At 37.6% G+C, this 23,179-nt stretch overlaps 1 protein-coding gene across 4 annotated transcripts in view; it reads left to right on the top strand.

Moving 5' to 3' along the window:
- The window catches only part of PARD3B (par-3 family cell polarity regulator beta), a 434,227-nt gene that overhangs the window by 173,241 nt on the left and 237,807 nt on the right, over positions 1-23,179 (top strand). For all 4 annotated transcript variants that reach the window (XM_075028231.1, XM_075028232.1, XM_075028230.1 and 1 more), the window contains 2 exons: positions 11,558-11,649; positions 22,577-22,663. In XM_075028231.1, coding sequence (XP_074884332.1) covers positions 11,558-11,649; positions 22,577-22,663 — 179 coding nt within the window. The remainder of the gene's footprint in view (positions 1-11,557; positions 11,650-22,576; positions 22,664-23,179) is intronic.

The following is a 23,179-nucleotide window of genomic DNA, read 5'->3' as shown; positions in this document are numbered from 1 at the left end:
GAGGCATTTCCTCTGTAACCTTTTACATTCTTGTTTAGTCTTTATCCTTTCAGAGTGCAGCAGAAGCTATATTTCAATACCTCTTGACTGCACCATATTTTCAAGAAATAATTCTTGTCTCATCTCTTGATGTCCATACGCATTAATGGCTAGTCTGTATACCACCATTAGAAGAAGAGGTCTTTGCCTATGGCATTAGTGCCTAAAGAGGATCATATATTGAAACATGAGACGTGCCAGGGAGTTTAGTATTCATGTTCTTCAGTTGCTTATGTCAGTTCAGTGTTCAACCTTTGACAAGGGCAAGCAGTGAAGGATATGCACCTCGGACTTCTGGAGAAAAAGCTTCTAAGTTACTCTATATGCTTCTATTTGTTTCATTGAGACTGGGCTCTGTCAGTGTTTAATTAGAAAAGCAGGTTTTAACTGTTAATACTGTTGGCCACTGTATTGTGCAGATGCACCTGTGCGTACTGGACTATAGGAAATGATGTAGATGTTCTACAAGATTTTAGTCAAAGCTAAAATATTCATCTGACTGCACCATCTGTCTTGTGCTCTCTCTCTTCTACACATTCTTCAGGCTCCAGCTTTACTTGCACACAGAGTCACCTTCTGATTGTTTTCTCTCTAGTTCTGCAGTGAGAATGTTCTAAATATTCATGATGTTATGTATATATCATGCTAGGTGGCTGTGTATTATTAGAATCCTGGGCTTTAAGCACACTGTCATCCATTGTTCAGTAAACACAATTACAGTGTCCTATCTCTCATCTCTTCTCTAATGAATCCATGCTAATTGATTAATCAGTGCTGTTGCTTCACTATGATAATCCCATATGAGGAATAGTAGTAACATAAGTAGCAATTACTAACCTATGTTGTACACTGAGGAAAACACAATGTAATACACCATAAGTGGCAAACCCAGATGAGGAGGAATGGAGCCATGCCTCTGCCAGGCCTCCCGTTCCACAGCACAGCTCTGTCTGCTGGGAGAAGTGTGCCCGGTGGGCCTGATTCTAGGTGGTCTTTGGATGTGAGTGTGATCCACCGATTACTGGTACAGGGAATCTCTCAGGCTATCACCGATTAGTGGTGTGTTACAAAAAGGCATGTCTGAGAAGATGTGGGCAATGTGGTTAGCTATATCTTTTTCAAAGTTTCATCTGGTATTGGTTACTGAAGTGACTGTCCTCTTGACTTAAATATGGCTATGATAGTGACTTCTAAAGTGAGATAAAGAGCATTCTTATCCCATTACAGCATCTTACTGATGTTACTGTTTAATTTCCAAAGCAATGAGGGAGATTCCTGATCTAAGAGAAAGCTTAATGTTGGCTGTCACAGGCTGTGAGAGCTGCTTAGCAGGCTGATGGATGGTAACGATTTCGTTTTCCTTGCTGTTAGTCGACAGAACTATGGATGCCTGTTGACCAACCTACCTTGTTTAAGGCATCACATTATATGCTCCATTTGTAAAGAGAATTAGCAGCAAAATATCAGATACAACCTCTAGTGAAGTCCCTTTTTTAACCTTGAAAATGGGTGTGGTTTTTAAATTTTAGAAACCATTGTGTTCACTCCCATTGTCATTGGTAATGGTGGTGAAGATACACATAATTTTCATTTGGATGAAAAAGGCAGCTAAATTCAGTAAAGGATTTATTGCAAGGAATGAAGTTGCGAGGCTAAAGTATCATTTGTACGTTCAGCTTTTAGCTAATACATGTTCTTTAGAAGCCTTTCAGACAATATTGAGGGCATAATAGTATAGTAAAAGCAGAAAGTTTTGATTTAGTAGTGCAATTACATTTGTAACAGGTTTTTGGGTTTTTTTTTGTTTTTTTTTTTTTTTTTTTTCTGTATTGTACATTAGTGGTATGTGGTTTGGTTTTTTTTAAGTGTTCAGAAATAGTAGCTTTATGTGGTGTGAATAAAACCCGAATTCTCGTTTTGGGTAAATGATGATGTGGCATCATATATAAGACTGTCTAGATAAGATTTAGATAGTCATTGAGTAATACTGTCATGAAGAAATTATCCTGATAAAATGTACAGTAGTTTCAGAGATTTTTTTTGTTTACTTTTTAAAAGAAATACAACCAGTTCCTCTTTGCACAAATAAGAAAGGAGTGAAAATATAGATTTGTAGCTTGCAAATCTCTTGCAAAAGGTTCTGTCAATTAAAGATCTTAGGAAGCTTAAAGTGAGTCAAACTAGGGAAGATAATGCTGGTGTTCTCTTGGTCTGAGAAAATTTGATGGATTTTCTTGTAGAAAAACGAATTTCTTTCCTGTTTTTGCAATATTAATTGCCCAATGGCAGTTTCCAACCAAGAGAAGGGATTAGTGTGCATTTGTAGAGCTAATGATAGTGCACTTTTTAAAATGATGCTTGTTACCATGGGAATGCTTACAAACAATTTATATAGTAACTCAAATGTCTAAAGGTTGTGCACTTTCTTTGAACATAGATTTTTGTCTCCAAGTTGGATGATACAGAAGAAATCATAAGTTATAGCTTGGAAACACCTGCTTCTTTACTGCCTTGCATTGCTGATAGCACTGGTAAATGTTCTAGACCACCCATGGATTTCTGGACAGTAAATTTAGCAATAGTCTGTAAAATATAAGTAAAAGGTAAATAAAATATGAATATTAATATCCTAGCAGAATCTCATTATCTATGTGACCTCTAACACCTAGGTACAAGAGTAGCCATACTTCAGGTCAGCCAGAATCTTTTTAAATGCTCTTAGCATGGATGAGCTCAAATTAATAAGCTTGCTGAGATGCAAGTAATACTGGCTTAGGCACACTGACCTCCTAATACTGCTTTGTAGTGTCTACTTGGCTTACAGTGCAGCCAGAGAGCTCGTATATGTCTTCAAAAGACCATGTAGACACACTCAGAAACACTAGAGGGGTATTTAAGTCAGTAATGTTCTCTAATTTTGCTGCTACTTTCTGCTATTAATATAGTTTTCATCAGGAAAAGAGCTATACATTGACTTTAACTCTTTCTGCAGCTATTGGTAAACTAATTTTTTCTGATACTGGACAGATCCTGGTGTTTTCTAATTGTAGAAAGTAGAGCTTCATTTTTTAAAATTCTGTACACCCTATAGAATCCTAATGTGTTTCCATCATGAAACCCCCTCTAGAAACATTCGGTAGCATATGTGTGTTTGAATCCTTACCTGATCAAAGTAGACAATTAAAATCAGCATGATAAATGGGGGAGAGGGCTAATAAACATATCCTCTGTTTTAAAGGTGCCATGGTCATATGGCTGGCCAGTTACTCCATCCTTTTAGTAATTGTTCCAACATTGACAGCTCCTAAAAGTTGCAGACACTTACCATATTTCTTATGTTTCCAGTACTTTTTTGGTTGATATTAATGTGGTTTGTTTGGTGTTTGAGTTTTGGTTGGTTTGTTTGTTTTTTTTTTTCTTTTTTTCTCTTTCTCTCCCATACTGAAACATTTCCTGTTACTTCAAGAATTGGTTCTTGGCCAGTAGAGGTGCTAAATCCAAATATTTATCAATATGCTATCAATGCTTTTAAAAGTGGCTTTCCACTGCTTTGGAAAAGACATTGCTCACACCTCACCCTGGAAATTCTTAAAATGTTGGGCTTAAGTCCAAAGTTTTATGTGCAGGAAAGCTACATTTGGAGACTTTTAACTGAGGCAATTTTTCTGTTTTTTCTTTTCCTCTGAGCCCTTCACAAAGGGAAGTACTTAGGCACTCAAGCCACACCTCTTCCTTCCCTTCACCCATGCAAAACAACTGCCAAGAAAGGTGTGAATTCCAGTACTGTTACAACTAGTGGAATTATTTTTGCTCAGTGTTAGAGAATTTTTTCACCTGAGGACTGTTGGAGAGTTTCATGACCAAAATTATATGTAACAGTTTTGATCTCCAGGCCTAAAACAATCCTTGCTGCTTTTAAAAAAATGAACTTGGTGTTTGTGTAGGACTTTAAGAAACAGGGCATTGCTGTTTCCATGCAGAGAATGCTCCTCAGCTAGATTTTTGAATGGTTAAGACTGGAAACAAATTGGGAGTAGGTAGAGCAGGAAGGGTTAGGGAGAACATTTTGAAGGTTGATATTGGCAAAGTGTGTTTTAAATGCAGAGGTTGAACATTTCCAGAAGAGCTCAGTGGGAGTTAAGAGGTGAGAAACTGGTGACGTAGCTTGTGTCCCTGAAGAACTAAAGCTCCTCTGGTTTTGGTTGCTGCTGACTCCTATGCTCCCTGGGAGATGTGTTTGATATTAACAGTATCTTGCCCATGTAGAAGGCAGGGGCTTCAAGGTGCCTGCTGACTTTGGGCCAGTGGTAATTAGGAGGGTAGAAGACATTGCCTCCTATCCTTAATCTCCATGAGGTACTCTTCCCTTGGCTTCTCAGTGTGAGAGCGCCCTGTTTACTACTGAGAATTTACCCTCATATTCTTTAGGCAGAAGTTGTTGGCCACTAAGCTAAGGCATAAGCAGTAATTTTGAAAATAAATGTGTGTGCATAAAATGTTCCTGTCCCACTTTTCACGATGATAGTGAGTATTTCAGTTGAACTGCGCATGTGATACAGTTGCTCCTAATTGCTTCAGTGCAAAGTTGCCCAGAGTAGTTGGATCTGCCAGGGAATGGGTTTCACACAGTGTATGTAATCCACCAGTACAATTCAGCTGTGATGATAATCCTCAGCAGAGACTTGTTAGCAAACAACTTGGGGGAGTAATTTCTTACTGCAGACTGATTCCCGGGAGAGTGTCTATGCCCTTGATTTAAAATATCTTTTTAAGTGCCAAGACCACAGCTCACTACAATATTCAAGAAATCCATTGGTAGTTGAGAGGGGGAAAATGTTGCTGTTGTGGTTCCTGAAACTGTCAATGTAATTGCTAAAACCTGTGCTATATTATGGCTTTTCTTTGTACTGTGCTAATTAAACATGAATCCACTTGCATGTTATTAAAAATATCTGAAGATGTACAGCTATTCTTATGTTGAAAAATATCTTTTACCAGTCCAGTAGAATACATTTCAATTGACAACATTGAAAGAAGCTGTATGATTCTTAATTTCATATTTGTTGCCTGTCTAAAAATCATCTTTAGCAAGTGATTAATTGCATTTGTAGATATTGCACAATTGCATCAATTATCCATTTCAAATGAATTTCATTCTGAATAGTTGAGAGGATGATGTAGTTTAATCAGTAAGTGAAATGGAAGTATTGTAAGCTGTTTAAAAATACTTATCACGTTTTATGAAGGCAGAGGGATTTAAATCAAGCAGACCGCTGGAAAAATAAGAAATACACCGTAACAAACACTAGTATTTTTTCCTTCAGTTTAGCAGCATTTTATTAGCTTGCTTTGCATTGGTTTCCATCCTTGATATATTGAAGATAGTGATACTGTGGGGATGTTAGATGGTTAGGAATTTTTTTAATTGAGATAAATTAGTTGTGGTTACAAATACACTTGTTTAAGTATGACAGCTTGCATGTCTGTTGATCAACGTTTTCTCTTTTGGACAAGCTCTGTGATGTGTAAGAGCATACTGAGCAACTTAACTCCATTTTCTATTGTTGATTGGTTTTAAAAGGATGTTTGATATTTCATTATGCTTATTTAGAAGGAAAAAGGAAAGCTATATGTTAAAATAACAAAATTAATCTGGAAAATTTTTTGAGGCATTGTTATGCATGCTTTTGCAATACTAAACCATTCTTAAATATATTTCAGGAAGTGGTTTTGGGCGTTATGTAAAGCTGTGTGGGCAGGAAGATAAGTCCGGTATTAGTTTCATAATGAAAGGTTAGCTAAGCAGATGAAATGCAGATATTGACACCAACTTTGTTTTCATACCTAATATTTGAATTATTTTGAGTTTTGTGTACCTCATTGGAAGTTGGTATTTTACAATGTGTAATGTTTAACCTATTCAGAGTCTCTGATTTTAATGCTTTTCCCCAGTTAAAAATTTTTTTCTTCCACAAAGGTGTTTTAAGAACAGGTTTCTGCTAACTGATCACTTGTTACATATTTCACTTGTCAGTGTTCCCTGGCCTTGAGATAGCCTGACTCTCTACTTCATAAGTAATACAGATAAAATAAGTGTTTTCTTAATGAAGGGGTTTAGTGCCACAGGTTCAGTTAGGCCTCTTGTGTATTTAAGGCCAAATGGGGGAATCTAGATACTGATTTTAAGTCTAAAACATTTTTAAAACTTGTGGTTTGCTGCATTCTTCTTTTTACAGTCTGAGGGTGGCAGGAGTATCGTAATGAAGGGCACCAGTTATTGTGGTTGAATGAAGTTTCTTAGCCATTTCAGAAATGCACATACACGCACAGCTTACGTTTTGCCCCAACAGACTGAAGTGAGCCATGGAGAAGCCTTTCTGAGGCACAGTCACGTACAGCTGGCCAGAACTTGAAAACAGCACTGTATCTAACTGTTGGATGTTACATCAAGATATGTATAACTTTGGTTCAAATAGGTTATCCTATTTTAACCTGTGCTTGGTTATATTATTACTGAATGAAAAAGGGCCTTTATGTGTGTTCCTTGAGCTATATGGTCTTGGGGATCGTCTTCTGTGTGCAGTGTCAACTGTTGCATTTGTTGCTGTAGCTGAAGGTAAACACCTTTACTTTGTAACAGGGACTAGATGGTTTGGGAATATTTATGAAAGTTCTGATTTTTAAAGCTAAAAATAGTGCTGTGACTTTTTAAACTCATTCTGGCTGTCAGAAATGCTCATGTGATCCTGAAAGTGTTGCTAAAAATGTTCAATTTTTAAATATGGTAATTAAAATTGTCTGTTGCGAGAGCAGTAGATGAGACATTTCCTGCATTTGTAAACTAAGCATCCCCTTCACCCCCAGGTTTCCTTGCATCTGACTGTTTGTTATGATGGTAGAATCTGAACTCCCACTGAACCTTCTTGGAACAAGTTTTACTGTTGGTCAAATAGGGAGAGTGAGCTCTGCAGCCTGCCACCCTGCTCAGTGACCTTCTGCTTTAGGGTTTGGATGCCTTTCCGTTGTTTTAGAAAGCTGATGCCCTCAGGGAATACAATACTATAAACTGGACCTTCAGACATACATTTTCACTTTTAACTTCATCATTAAAAGAAAGTTTCAGATAAAGAGACTTTCCCTTGGGTATGCCAGACTGCTTCAGTCCTAATTTGAGTAGATACCATGTGTATTTCTTCTATTAATAGATCTTATTTATTTCCTTCAAGTTCATTGTTAGTGTTTGATGACTATTTTATACTCCAAGTATACTCTGCACTCAGGATTTTCACCAGTTGTTTGTGTAGACTTCCTATTCTCTAAATTTATCTAGTTCTGAGATTTGTCTCATGTTGGTTATTGTTTAATAATTTTTTTTCCAAGGAGAAGAGAATGTTTTTTCCTACATAGCTTTTCTAAAAGTGATATTTTTGCCATTTTGTACTACCTGCAAACGTACTTCTTGTCTTAAGAATAGTTTTCTGAGCCTACCAGGGAGAATTGAGGAAGGTGGTTTAGGGCCTTTTTATGGCCACTGGTGGCCCATGAATATTTCTAAAGCTGTCTTACTGGGCTAGGTGGTATAGTCAGTCCACTCTTGGGTGAATGTGCAAAGTTTTGCTGCAGAACCACCTCAACAAAAGATTTCTTTTTAGCTAAAATGTAATGCAAAACTACACTGTAACCAGAGTTTAGTTAGAGAATGGGTCTGGTGTGGTTTTTTTAAGATACAAAAATCCACAGTTTTGGGGTTGTGATGATAGTGAAAAAACAGAGTAATGGGGCTGGTCGGTAGCCTGGTTGTCAGGGAAGCTGTCTGCTATGTTAGCTGCTCAGGGCTGCACCCTTTGAAATAAAAACCAGCTGTTTTGACCATTTTCAGTCAGTTCTGTCTGTCTCTCTTTTTCTAGCCAGAAACCAATACTTTTGTGTCTCTGTCAAAAAGTGCCATTACTGCTTTTTTCCCCCCGACGTTTTGTGGTTTTTATGAAATAAGCATTTTCAAAAAAAATAAAGAAAAAACGGAGAATTTCTCATACTCCCTAACCTCAGTAACACCCATGACTGATTCCCGCATATGTATTGTTGAGGCCAATATATGTCCATGCTGATTGTTGAATCAAGAAGACTGTGCATGGTCACAGAGAAGAAAATGTTACTGGTATGTACTGTGTCATCCTTTCTACTGTTACACATCCATGTTTACCTAATTTGAGAGGTGTCACATAATGAATACGAGACTCTTTAAAGCATTTACAGTCGTTTGTAGAGGGCTATTATTTAATAGGATCCCTCTTCTGCTTTAGTCCTAATTTGAAGAACATGCTTTTTGCAGCACTAAGAAAAATTGCTTAATTCCAATTATCCCTATGTAAATACATTTAAAAACTTGCACTGTTCTAAGATGCATATGCTTTTTTGGCTTTTGTTTTTACCATACCATTTTGCATTTTATTCCTATTACCTAAGTGAAAGCTGCAATTCTGTCACTGCAAATCTGTTACACTGTCAGCTGAATTTGAGTCAAGTTTGGGGAGCCAGTATCATTAATTCTGCTACTATTGAAAAACTGACAACAGTCTTTAAAATATGAACAAGAGATTGAGAATTTCTGTGTGTATTGGATCATTGTCTTCTAACAGTGTCTTGTGCGTTGTTGGTTTGCTATCATTCTGCTAATTGCACAGATGATCTGTTTAAATTTACTGGGCTTGTAATGAAATGCTGAAGTATGAAAGGAATTTGTCCATTTGTAGGGATTGTTACATTACTGGAGCTCTCATGTCATTCTCAGAGAGCTCAGTTACAATTTCAGTGTTATGATTCATGTTTCCTTGATCAGTTAAGCCTTTAAATACATCTGGCTTTGTGTTTACTGACTTGAGCATGTGATAATCTGTGATATCTGTGAGCACTATATGCCTTCAAATCAAAACAGGCAGTGGTGTGCAGGATGGACACGGTGACACTGAACTTCCCCCTGTGGCATTTCTGAAGTCCCTCAGCACACTTCTGTCCAGCTCCATAGAGGGTAACTTTTCTTTAGGAGCTTTTACCCTTAAATTAAAAAAAAAAAAAAAAAAAAAAAAAAAGGTAGTAGTAAGCTGTAATTGCAGTTACAGACTCCAAACTTCATCATCTAATTCCTCACAGAAGTTTTATCTTGTGGAATGATGGAAATGTGGAAATGTGGGACTGTTGGGCACCTCATAAGGCTGGACCATTATTTTCTGGCAAGGGAATGAATGTGCCTTGAAACATTTGTGATGTGTTTATAAATCCGTTCTTGAAGACCTCTACTGAAGGTCTGATACCCCTAGTATCTATAATAACTCTCTTATCCAGCTTTGAAATGATTTTTTCTGGTCTGGTCTTTAGCAGAAAAGAAAGCTGTTCATTGCCATCTTTTTGTAAAAACCTCTTAGTTATCTCAGAGTGTAACTGTGCCCTTACCAATGTTGTGCTGTGTCGCTAAACAAATCTGGGATTAGACTTGTTGATCAAAAAATGGTTCCTTGTGGTTTAAAACCTGTGAATCAGTCAGCAGAAACATGAGATGAGATTGTGTTCTGAACATCAATCAGTATTTGTCATTACCATGAAATCTGTTTCCTAAGAAGTGGAAATGGAGGACAAGTATGGACGTACTGTCATTACAGCAAGAACAGCACTAACCAAAAGCCCAGAAACAGAGAGATAGTGTAGCTTATGCAGACTTGTGTAGACTGCAAGGGAGGCTTTAAATAACAAAACAGTTCTGAGGCATGAGTACCAAGTTCTCTGTCATGCACTGAGCAGCACTGTGTTGCACCCAGTGTCTGGTGGAAAAGAGTCTAGTTAATACACAGCCTAAAATCTCCTCATGGCTTGGCTATTTTAAACCTTCCAAAAAGAAGATCCTTTGTAGTGCCAGTGTTTTCAGTGGTTAGCTAAAGGAGGTTAGCTTTGTTGGGAGCATTATTGTTAGGAGGTTTGTCTGCTTCTGGCATCTGTTGTTACAAAGGCGCTATCTTTTCTTAAGATGAAGTCAAGATACGGAGGCTGTGTGTCAGATTTCTATTGCTAATGCACTGCTTGAGGTTGAGTTCCTGATTTATGAGGTTAGTATGGAATATGCTTCCTATAACAAGAATGGCTCCTTGACACGTGCTTCCACTGTGAAAAGTGATTGGAAGAGATAGCACATACTCAATACACTTTTTTTTTTTAAAATAGTTCTTCCATTACTGACAGAATTTTGCTTTCAGTAAGCTATATTGGTCTTGCAGTGGAAGCCAAGTCTGTTGGCTTGTGCTCTGTTTAACACACAAAAAGAATCTCTGCCAGTATTATACGTTCAAAAGTGGTGTGTGAACCAAAACGGGATCCAGCTTGATTTATATTCCAAGGGTTTGCTTGCAAGGCTGGTCATGATTCTTTTTTAAAATGCAAAGCAACCCACTCTCACCCCTAAACTCTCTTGATACTTATAAACTGAAAATAAGTTCTACAAGTCTTTGAGGGACTGAAAACACAAAACCTTTAAAGCCATCTTTCCAAGTAGAGCCATCTTCTGAGAGAAATTGAAGGTTTTAATATACAACATAGAACTTTTTTTGAAAATTAAATTACCTTTCTACTTGGCTTTGTTCTTTGGAATTAATTTATAACATTGCTACCTTCTGCCTGGAGACAACTTGATATGGCAAGTATATATACTGGAAAACCGTACGACTGCAACAACAACAAAATAATTACGAACTTTAGGCTTTATCTAGTTAAAATCAAGCTCTGAATTGAATTCTTTTAGTGTGTTGACAGCTGAAGATTTATGTCTTCCAGCTATATTCCTGTTGCAGAGTTGGCAGAAGTGACCTCTCCAAAGAAGGCCTTTGTTATGGATTTTGCTCTGTTTACATTATTGCCATAAGGGTCGCAATGAAGTACAGTACATTAAAGCTAATATATCACCTGCTGACAGTGGTCTTATCTCATTGGTACCTCTTTCCCTCTCCCAGTATGAAAAAAACTGCAAACATTAAGAGTCTAAGGATCACAAAAAGAAAGTTAAATAATAGTTTTCAAGAGCTTTAGCATTAATGTTAGGTCCCTGTGTGGACTGTATTTTTGTGTCTGGCCAAATGGTTACATAATTTCTTTTTCTGTGAAGTTACTGTGAAAAAATCTATTTACCAGATAAATGCTACTAAGGGATAGAAAGAGCAGAAAAAACCCCATTGCGTTTATCCAAGGTCTGTGGCATTCAGGTTAGGCAGACAAGGAAGCACTACCACGAGCTTCACCAGTGGAAGCATGGTGGGACTCTGGTGCGAGGACCAGGAGTTAGATACCTTCCTGTTTCTCCAAATGCTGTCACTTATGCTGCATACAGAATGGGTCTTTCAGTCCTCACCATCAGTGAGATGATGTTACTTATGACTTTTCTCTTCCACATATTGACTCAAAAATATAAACACAGCCATTGTTCTATAAGCATAGATATGTATGTAGTTTCAAAATGTGCTTTGAAATCTCTCAACAGGGTGCTTCCCAGGTATCCTTTCAGGATGGGGAGATGAACCTCACTGGACCCACAGAACTGTTGCTGGCTCAGAGGGCCCGGTTCCCTGTCAGGTAGGAACATCCGTTCGGTGTTGACGCAAGCATTGTCAACATGCAAGACAAGACTGACTTCTCATTCCAAATGCACCTGTGAATCTGCATTGTGCTCATCATCATCATCATGATCTCTTCCTCCTTATCCCTTTCCCATCCTAAAAATGTGCTTGATTCGCATACTGAAGCACATATTTGCACAATCTTTTACCCCTGTTGATGAATATGAATAATTTTGTTGTGGTATTTGTAGTATAAGCCTAAGGGGGAAATATGCTACTATTGTATACTCTATTTTTGCTTTCTACTCAGTCCTGCAAGTACTTAATGTCTTAAGATAGAGGATGTTCCTAGGTCATATATTATATCTCAATAAATAACCAGTCAGCTGAACCAGATAATCCTAAAATTATGTTTTTTAGTTAAAATGTCACCTCTGTTTTTGAGTGGTAAGGTTATTACTTTGCTACATCCTGTAGTACATTTTGTATCTATGTTTATACACTGTGAAAACTATAGCCAATACTTGCAATATTTCCCTGTGCATTGCCTCACTAGAGTAGTCAGATGGAATGCATCCTTTTCCTCTCTTCATTTATAACAAACCAGAGATGGCCAGTGCTGTTACAACTGAAGGTGGTAGTGGTCACACTGGTAGTTTGGGAAATAACTTTTATTTTGACCAGTCTAAATTTTGAGTGAAATTTAGGTAAATACGTAATCTGCATTGGAAGCCAATACAGTAAAATTTAAGAGCTGCATAGCTGAAACAAGAGGAAACTAGGTGTTCTCAAGAGGTTTGATAATGAACTTTGGGGTTTATTGTTCCTGAAATCACAGGGAAAATTCTAAATGGCTGAAATGAAATAAAAAAAAAATAATTGCAGATTACATTTGTTATACCAAAATTAACAGGCCAGTCTGCAATACAGTGGCACAAAGTAGGTCGGTCAGATCTTCAGTGGTGGTAATAGAGGATTGAACCTGGCAAATTTAGAGCAAAATGTTTCCATGCTGCTGTTCTCCTGTCCCACCATAAGTTAAAAATTCAGTTTTGACTGGTGCTTCAGGTTGTGCTGAAGTCACCTTTTGGAGTAGGCAAAGGAATTCAGTCCTTGGTCCAGTATGTTCTGTTTGTTGCAGAACTGTAGTGGTATCATAGCATATGGTATAATGAAATTAAGAAGTGTTATATGGCAGACTTCTGCGTGACAGCTAGAATGTCAGAAATTAATTTGCTTCGATTTTGATGATAGCAAATAATCATTTGCTGTAATTCTGCAGCTTATAGTTGTTTGTCAAAACAGTATGAAATAAAAACCATGAAATAAATAGAATCTGCATGTCTTAATCTTAGAGCATTTATCTTCACAAACACCTCAGAAAAAGCAAGTGTTAATATTCCCATTTTACCTACACGAGGGCTGGGAAAGAGGCATGAAGTTATATACCCAAAGCCTGTGGGGAAGTTTGCAAGGGCAGGGACTCTTAACTTTGGCGGTCTTCTGGGCCATGCCAGGATTTTGGCAGAAGGATCACCTTTCGTTTTAGGGCATGTAAAAAATTAATCTTTTCCATGCAAGAGAGTTAATTTCTTAGTTTTTCTTGTTCTTCTAGTCATCATTTTATTTCTTTTAAGGGAGATTTTTTTGTCTTGGGAAGGTGGTGCTTTTCAACTCGTCTGTCTGTCTGTGTTTTTCCTCCTTCTTGGAGGCCTCCTTGTCACCTACTTTGTATGCCATTTTGTAGTGTCTTCTCTTGCCTGCTGGTACTGATACATATTTTTAGAACGGTCTCATCATGAAAAGGAACTGGAGTGTTCTTGCAGCTTTCTCTGCACCTGCCAGGCCTCTAAGTTACACACTAGCTGATTAGTGTTCATCATGCAGGTATAGAACTTAGTCAGTTTAGTTGCTAAAGCTTATTTTCTCTTTATGGAATGTTGCTAAAGACTTCTACAGCTTGTTTCACCTGAGGTAATTATTATGCATCACCAAATATATGCATTCATTTGTCTCTTGATCCGTTAATTTGTAATAGGGATTAATCAAGCTCTGTGCATGCTATGCTTGTATTTACTGTTGTCCTTATGCTTTTACTAGGGTGTTTTAGATCATCTAAGTCCTCTTAGGAATTTCTGAGAGCATATTATTGTTTATCAAGATAAACAAGTTGACTATTGCTTGCATTTGGGATTCTTCAGAAGAAGGTTGTGAGACTCATTTGCTTTTAATCTTCATAACCTGATTTCGGTGGCCATTGGAAATGTTGACAATGAGAAAGACCTCTGTGATACTTTTGAGAGCTATTCAGTTTTCTGAAATGGCCAGGGCTTCTCTGGCATGTCGCAAAACAGTCAATAATAAGCCTAGATTTCTGTAGGTGTCTTAAGATTTTTGCTGAATTCTGCCAGCTGTCTTCATGGAGGAGTATGGAAAGAAAAGTGATAAAGAATATAGATTGGGGCCCACTCAATTGATGCCTGAGCATGGAAGTGTTGAACAGGCAGGGAGCAGAGGGAAAGCTGGCCAGAACAAGGTATTCCCAAGAACCTTTCTGCATTGGTTGTAGTTTTTCTCAGATAAAATGAGTTGTCTTAATCTGCATTGAGATTGATGCATTAAGGAGAAACATTGGCCAAAAACCCCCACCAAAAACCAAAATAAAGAGAAAGGAGCAGTGTTTCTTTAAATGCAGAGTCCCAGTAAAGTAATTCTACCAAAATACACCTTGTTTCTGCTTCCTGTGTCCTGAAGAGATTTTTAAAACCACTATTTTTCCTGCAAGTGTTGCGATGGATAGTATGGGGACATTCTCCTCAAAATTGTGAATTATATTAAAGTATTTGTAATACATTCCAATTTCTTCAAACAGTGAACTCTTAAGAGGAATTCACAATGCATTATTTTGTAAAGCAAAGTTAGTTGGTACTTCTGTGAAATTCACTGGAATTTCAGAAGCCAAATAATTTAAATTTTGAGGCAATGATTTTGATTCTTGTATGGCTTTTTTCTTAAAAGTGAGGAGGTGGATTTTTAAAACTGTTTTTCCAAAAGTTTTTTCATTAGGAGTAATAGGTTTATAAAGGAAAATAATGAGTCACTAGAGACCATCTATCTATCTTACTGGTATCTTAATCTGTTTGGATATAAGTAAAGAAAGTTTTATTAACAAAATAATATTAAATAATAAAACTATTTTTTCCACAAGTAGTAAAACTAGCATCTTAATATCTAATTTGACTCCTTTACACTGTTGTTTCTGAAAGAAAGTATTATTTGTAATTCTGATTTCTACAGGTATCTTTCTTGTTGTATTTCAAAGATGTTAGAGCCATGAAGGACCACCTTAATGATACCTTAAGCCTTCACTTAAATAAGCCATGTTAAGTGATGTAATAAAGCTAATATTTCAGCCTAATCGTGTGCTACTTCATACTGTGGAAGAAAGAAAGAAAACCACTGTTGTCCCTGCTGCTTTCACTAGAATATATTCCTTCCTGTCACTGAGTTTGGTAATCATTAGGACTTATAGCACTTAAGCAAAAGAGCGCTAGTCACCTAAGAAAACTATCTGAGCCTCTCATCAGAAAACCAACCTGTCTGAGGTCAGTGTTGCTTCTCTAACTATGGCCAATAATGGGTATTTCAGAGGGAAGCAGAAAAAAAGAATACCAAGATTAATATTTTATGATTATAAAGCCTAGTCAGTTGAAGTTAAAGTCTTCAGACTTGGCTTGTTTTATATTTCTCACTCAAGGAGGAAAACTGTTCCATTTGAAGAAAACTGGTTCACTGATTTAAGTAGGTAAAATTAGTTGCACGTTGGGTAAATGAAATGAGTGGCAGTGTGGAGGATTTTTAGCTCCTCTATTCAGAAGCTAATAGGAAGGAAGTTTCTTTGCCTGGATTCTCTTAAAACATTTCACTGTAAAAGTACTCGGGAACTTTTCAGGACTGTATCGCTCAGGAGTCTGAAGATTTTAATTTGACCTTTTGAGAGTTGAACTTTGCCTAGAAGAGAGACTTGAAACATTGGGTCATTGTCACGTTTTTTAATGGACTAAATAAAGACAGGAGTAATGACAATCCTCTTGTAATTTCTGAAGGTGGATTTTTTTAATTTATTTGCTAGTAAAGATGAAGTTCAGAGTAAGGGAAGCCAAGCTAATGCCAACAGTGTATAAAATTTGGTATTTTTCCTTGCTTGCCTTCATGTTCTGAACTAGGATTGAAAGATTTTTAAAGTAACAGCAGAGTCTTGATACTCTGCAGAAGTCAGGTAGAAATTTGTCACAGCCTTTAACATTGAATCCCTTAGCACATTATACATATAAATACTGGTTTTGAAAATCTTGCTTTTCTTTTTGTAGTAAAAATGACTGTGTTAAGGAACAGTAAACATGAATCTGCTTGGAAGTGGATGTTTAGCTTAATAGCAGTGGATTAGTTGGAACTCAAAGGGTAATTTATGCATTGATAATTCATTACATGTTTTCATTATGTTCTGTTTTGCTGTCTTCCCACTTCTTTTTAGCAGAGGTCAGGGTCATTTCCCTGGTTTAAGCACTGTAGATACACTTTAATTATGTAACTGCAGTGTTTTTTCCTTCTCTGTATTTTACTTTTTTTTTAACCTATTGTGTCTTTCATTAGTCTAACAACACAGAATAGGAACAACTTGATTTAAAGAAAAAATAGACACAAAAACCTGGTGCCTGCAGGCTGTCTGGTTTCTCTCTAAACCTTTAGATAGTTAATCTTGTGAGAACTAACTAATTTTAATGAGGAGAAAAATCTGGATTACAGTAGCATATTTACTAGATTAATGCATTTTAGTTAGAGGGTTATCTCTTCAAACCTGAAACTGGAAGATTCTGACATTATTTCATAGTAAATATTTAAACTTTTGGGATAGTTTGTTTAGTTTTCTGTAGAATGGAGCAGCTGAAATGTGTCTGTGTCTTCTAAAAGTCAGTGAGCAGTTTCTTTAACTGTCCCTGGAAAGCTCCTTCTTGACTCTGCATGTTCAGTTGCTTTCTCTTCTCTTTGTAGGGTGCTTTCCATCCCTACTTAGATATTGCTCAGATTTTCATCATTTCACACTATTTAACATCTTGAGCGCCTGTTTCTTCTTCAGGGCTTTCAAGACATTTTCATCAGAGCTTTGAGCATCTAGATTAAAAGAGGGAAGGAAAAATGTGGAAAAGGAGTAGGAGGCGGGTGGGAAATGTGCTGTCTGACAGCTTTAGTTGAGCTGGCTACTTTGGAAGCCTCTCTGGAAGAATGGGTACAAATACTTTATTACCATCAGCAACTGTACTGTTTTAATATGCAAAAGAAGTACATGGACAGAGTCATCATCCTCTTTATTTGGATAAATCAGTACAAGCTGCTTCTTTAAAATTCCCTTCAGTAGCTTGACATCACCTGTAGGCCTGTGCTCTCTACCAAATGTGAGCACCTGTTGTTAATGGATACTCTCCTCCCCTGGAACGGCAGCATTGGCTGATGGGCCTGGAGGCGCAAGTGAAGAGCAAGCAAGGAAGTGCAGCTTAATAACTTTATCTGTGAGCGCTCTGCATGTGAGTGACATTTCCTTTGCCTTTTACTTGGCTGTGGTCAATAAAATTGCCACAAAGCATGTTCAGAATATCAGCTGTGCTTTTTTGTTTGCAAAGGAAACATTGACGTCCTGCGCTAAGAGATTTTTTTCAGATACAGCAGCTTACTCATCTGTACCTTTTCTTAAAAACGTATGAGGAATTCAAAGATCTATTCAAAGGTTTTTCCTTCACCATGTTGTGCCTGGGTTGAAGACTTACATGCAAGTGTTGAATAAGACTAAAATGGCAAAAGAATATGCCACTGGAATGATAAATACTTGATCTGTGTTTACTCAGGCAGTAGATTCTTGTGAAGTACTCATGATGACAAGTTTTGCCCAGTAACCCATGCAGAAAGCAGCTTTTTCCAAGATACTGTCTTCAGTATGTTGCAAAACAGTTAATCCACTTTAGGCTGCATCTACTGCATCCTCCAGGAGAAATCCTACCAAGATTCTCCTAGCATTTGTAATTGGAGAAGGTCAAAGTGCCTTAGCGAACCAGGTCCTGCTATAAAACTCCAAAATGTTTATTTCTGGAGAGAAGTCCCTTTTAAGCATCTGTGTGCTTGGTGGTTGAGATTAGTTCTTCAGTATTATTGGATAGTTTTCAGCTAACAGGTCTTTTTCCGCTGCATAACTGACAAACTGCTAATTCTTCATACAGTTTTCAGGAGAGGGAGCTATAGTATTCAACAGCAAGGGCACTGCCAATCTGAAGATCAGACTGATTCACCACTGAATATATACTGCTGAATGTGCAGCACTCCGTTTAAATTTTGCCTTCCATGTTATAAATGGACTGCTGTGCATGCTCACTACACACGTGCGTACATCTTCTCTATCCCTCTCTTTGCTAAACTGTACTCATCAACATTTTTAATAATATGCATGGCAAACTTTCCTGACAAATGTGATAGACTGTAAAGAACCCAGCAGAAATCAATAAACATCAAGCAATGGAGAATTTAAATAGTAAATGATGACAGCTTCTTCACATTAAAAATCAATATTACAGTGTTGAATGTGGTCTTGGATGCCACAAACAGGTCATGCTAGGCAGGTGTTCTTTCTTCACTGAGACCTCTGAGGCACCTTTTAGTGCGGCGAGGGGAAGGGGCATGCCAGCATGCATTTGAAGAAGCCCGGTGTGGTGGGTTGACCCTGGTTGGATGCCAGGTGCCCATCAAAGCCGCTCTATCACTCCCCCTCCTCAGCTGGGGGGGAAGAAAATATAACAAAAGGCTCGTGGGTCAAGATAAGGACAGTTTAATGCAGTGATAGCAAAGGTTGCGCGTGCGAAAGCAAAGAAAAAAACAAATTATGTTATTCTCTACTTCCCATCAGCAGGCGATGTCTAGCCGCTTCTCGGGAAGCAGGGCTTCAGTACGCGTAGTGGTTGCTCCGGAAGACAAAATGCCCCCCCTCTGTCTCCCTTTACTTAGCTTTTATATCTGAGCTGACGTCATATGGTATGGAATATCTGTTTGGTTAGTTTTAGGTCAGCTGTCCTGATTGTGTCCCCTCCCAAGATCTTGCCCTGCCCCAGCCTGCCATTGAGGGGAGGGCAAAAATGTTGGGGAGACAGCCTTGATGCTGTGCCAGCACTGCTCAGCAGTAGCCAAAACACTGGTGTGCTATCAACACCTTTCTAGCTACTGATGCAGGGCACAGTGCTATGAGGGCTGCTGTGGGGAGTATTAACTCCATCTCAGCCAGACCCAATACACCCGGGTGCCATGTTTCTAGTTGGGGTGAATCCTGCAGTTCTGATAAATTTCACTGAGATAAATGCTTTTTAAAAGTTCACTTATTGTGATTGCTGTAAGAATATATCTGTACGCATTCCAGAAAAGTTGGGTTGCAAACTCAGCAAGTAGTGTATTTTCTGAGGTAAGAGCTCTGTCTGCTCCTTGAAGGACACACAGGAGATACTAGCAGTGTCAGACACTGAGGCACCCTCTGTGCATCACTCACCGATGCTCCCAGCCTCTCATCCCTACCTAGCAATTGGACTCCAGGTCTTTTATACTGACTTGATAGGCCAGACCTGTTTTTTCTTTTACTGCAAAATGCATTTTAAGATCTGTAGGGGAGACTTAAAATAGGAGTAGGCCACTAGTACATTACTAACTTTTGGAATTTATTTTTTCCTATTTTGGGGGTTGTTGTTTTTTTTTTTTTAAATATATTGAGTATTGCAGAAAATCCATAAATTACCCTCCTTGTTGTCAATATCATAGCTATTAACCAGCAATGGAAAACCATTCTGCATTCTCCCACTCCCTTCTTTCAGTTTTTTAACTTGACTCTGTTAAAAACGGAGGAATGCCAGCACCTTGGTGTCCCTTGTGCCTGTGGAGTTTAGTAATTAGTATTCTTAAAGCTCATCCTGTTCAGGATCTCATTCAGCCATGCCCTATTCCCGAATACTCTCTCCAGTATAGTGTAAACTGTAAGCCAGTGTGGAATAGTACACTGCTGGAATTCAGCTGTTCTAGTGGGCAGATTAAACCTCCTGGAAGATTGACAGCATGAGTGAATGATGTCAATTTTTTCTGAGTCTCCAATCTTTGAGGATCCTAAACAAACAAAAGCTGAAGCCCAGATATCCTGCTTTTTAATTTTTTAACTGTCAGGCTTTCATAGGTATAGTATAAAAATAATATGTTCTCAAAGATCTATTAAAGTTGTTGTGAAGGTCAGTTTTCTTCTCAGATGTAACTAAGAATCACATTTGTTTGAGAATGAAAAGTCATTCTGACTCATAGATTTTTGATTAAAAATATAATTCTAAAGAACCTTTTATATATAGATATACACACATATATATATGCACACACAGTGTGCTCTTATTCTGGATATTTAGTGCTTTAGTACATCCATAAATTTTAGGATTCGCCACAATGTTTTTAAAAGTAATACAATGTATATGTGGGCTATCTTTTTTCCACAAAGAAACCTGTTTTTCTTAGTGTGTAGATTTCCTGTTAGATTTAAAAATAAACTTGTATGTTTTCTTTGGCTGTGAGTCTACTTATAACTGTAAGTGCATTGATTTAATATGACAGCTAACCTGTCTATCATGATAGCCCTCAAAAGAATTCCTGCTCTATTTTACAGTTGCCTAGGAAGACAACTTTCCCCTGGAGTACTTAAGCAACACAGGGTTATCTGGGGACAAATGTAACTTACTTAAATTTTCCCTGTACAAATGAAAGCCTATTGACTACTTCTGATTATTTTCTGGATCTATAGGATTTGGCTACTTAATTTGCTCATGTGTTTTCATTCTGTAGAAGTTCAAAAGACAGTAAAAGTAGTGCTTTAATTTTGTGGGTTTTTTTGTCTGTTAAGAGAATTGGAGGAAGTAGAAGACGGAACTGAAAGAAGAGTTAATTTTCTATGCATGCAATTTTGAGTTTTTGGTAACCACCCCAATTAGCTTTTCTGACCAGTTTCACTAGAAAAAAATGTTTTCTAAAAAAACTGACAGGAGGATTTTTTCAGGATTTCCCTGTTTGATTCATGAAGAGAGGAGAATACAGGAAACAAAAAACCAGCAAATAGAAATGCCTGTTCATTGTGCCTGTGTTATAAATATAGTAATGAAAATCTGTGATGTTGAGATCAGTGGTGGTTTGGTTCAGGTCTGTCCGTTTCATTTTTATGGAATATAAATTCATTCCAGTGTCAGTCTTTTTGGAAGAATAATTTACAAAAAAACCCCTCTCAAACTCCCCCCGCTTCCCCCAACTCCAAAACCAAAATAAAATTATATAAACTTATTTTCCAGTCATATTCCATATTTAGCTGACCAAGCTAAGAATTACTCTATCTAGGGTAAGTTGCTTCTGATCAATCATTATGCAACTGGATAAAGGTTCGTAACAAAAAAATAATAATATTCCTGTGTTATTAGGAAGCCATGTCAGAATTTGTCTAAGATCATTTGCAGTAATTGTCGTCCTTGTGAGAGGGCTTAGCTGTGCCGTGTGTTTTTATGTTGTATCTAATGTGATGTAACTGTGTGTTGCCACTTCAAGGGTGGTCACAGATTCTTCCCATATACCTGTGCATTTCTGCTGATTCTTGCATCACATCAAATGATCATAAGACCATGCATGGGGCAGTGAGATCAGTCAGCTGATCCCAGAGGATGTTGTACTAGGAAAAAATCACTTGGGGGGAAGGGTGGTGTGGCTTGGTCATCTTTCTCATCTTGCAAATGTGCAGTCTCCAGATCTGTTGTGTGGTTTTTGGAGAAATGTCAGAAGTCTTTTTCCCAACAGCAGCCTGCACTTGCATCAGTTAGACTGAGTCTTTAACTCATGGCAGTATATAAAGTGGCCGTTTGGTTCAGTTTTACATGTTCTATAAATACTATAGGATTGGTGTACAACCATAGAGCTTCTTATATCTTGAATTTAGGGTGTTCTGATGTAAATGGAAATACCCAATAGTTGTTCACTGGCCACTAATCCCCAGTCTTGATGGTGTTCAGTATGATTTGAGGGGAGGGGGTGTTACGGAAGGTGTAGACTAGTATAGAAAGAAGGAATGTGATCTGCTAGAATACAGACTGCGCCCCCCCTTCCCCCTCCAAGTTCTAGCCAATTCAAGTACCTTCCTTTTAAATTATGATCACCCAGAATAGAGTTAAGGCCACTGTAAGGCTGGCAGTGTAAAATACTGAATAGGAAATCAAACAGCACATAGCCATGAAACAGCAAAAAATCTGTCAGAGGTAATATAGGGGGTTTTGATAATGGTGTTTGAGGAAGGAAACTTCCTGATAAAATGAGCAGAGTTGCACTTCTGATTACAATTTGTTTTGGTCTTTGTGTGTCAGTGAGGTTGTATGCAATGAGGGCAGGAATCAAGATATTTAAATATGATTTGACTCATTTTCTTATTGGCTTGATGTCCTTAACGTGTGATCTTCATGTTTATAATGTGTCCACATGGGGAAATTGACTGAAGCTGCTCACGTGGAGCTCAAATTAAGAACATGTAGAATCTTTTTTTTTTTTTTAATGATGAAGTCTCTCCTCACTTAAAAGCTTATTCTTTAATATTCTGGTTAATTTACTTAAGGGTTGACTTAGGAAAATGTCTAGTACTTGGTGTCTTTCCCTTTCAAAATACACAAATGCTAATCTAAAAAAATTAAAGAATTTGATAGCCATTTTACATTTCATTGTATTTTTATATATTAGTGAGCTCTGAGTCAAATATTTTTTCTATCTTTCCTGCTATCTGATCAATCAGGAATTTGTTTTTAACACAGAGAATTCTGTGAAGCAGCATATGAGATGTGTTTCCCTGTGCTCTTTTTTAGTGAAATGACAAAAACAGTGGAGATTTCTGGGGAAGGTGGACCCTTGGGAATACATGTAGTGCCCTTTTTTTCATCTCTGAGTGGAAGGTAAGATATTTTCTGCATTGCTCAAGAAGTATATTAATGAAAGGATTTCAGTGGTGATTCTCTTAATATACCTACTATTTAACCATAAGGAAAAGAAATGCTTAAAAGAAAATTGGTCTATGGCACTCTCTTCCATTACCAAAATATTTACTAGTTGAAGTTACGTATAAGACAATACCAACCCCTTTTTTCATGTATGTCCTTTTAATTACCTCTGTTTTTATTCTCTGAATGGTAAACTAGACTCTCTGTAGAATAATGTAATACTAAACGTGTGTGGGCTATGGGATTAGGGTTTTTTTGTAGTGTTGGGTTGGTTTTGTGGGTGCGGGGTTTGGTTTTGGTTGTGTGTTGGGGTTTTTTTGTTTAGGTTTGGTGGTGGTAGGGTTTTTTTTTAATTATTTATTTCAGTTGGATTTCTCTGCTTGGGCCCTTCCTTAGTGACATATCAGACAAGAAAAGTAAAAAAATTTGCTTTTCTGATCCTGCCTCATATTTTTCAAGCCACCTTTCAGA

Source organism: Buteo buteo, chromosome 5 (genome assembly GCF_964188355.1).
Source record: "Buteo buteo chromosome 5, bButBut1.hap1.1, whole genome shotgun sequence".
Taxonomy (NCBI): domain Eukaryota; kingdom Metazoa; phylum Chordata; class Aves; order Accipitriformes; family Accipitridae; genus Buteo; species Buteo buteo.
Note: the sequence above shows the minus strand (reverse complement) of the source record. Positions and strands in the feature narration are given on the sequence as shown.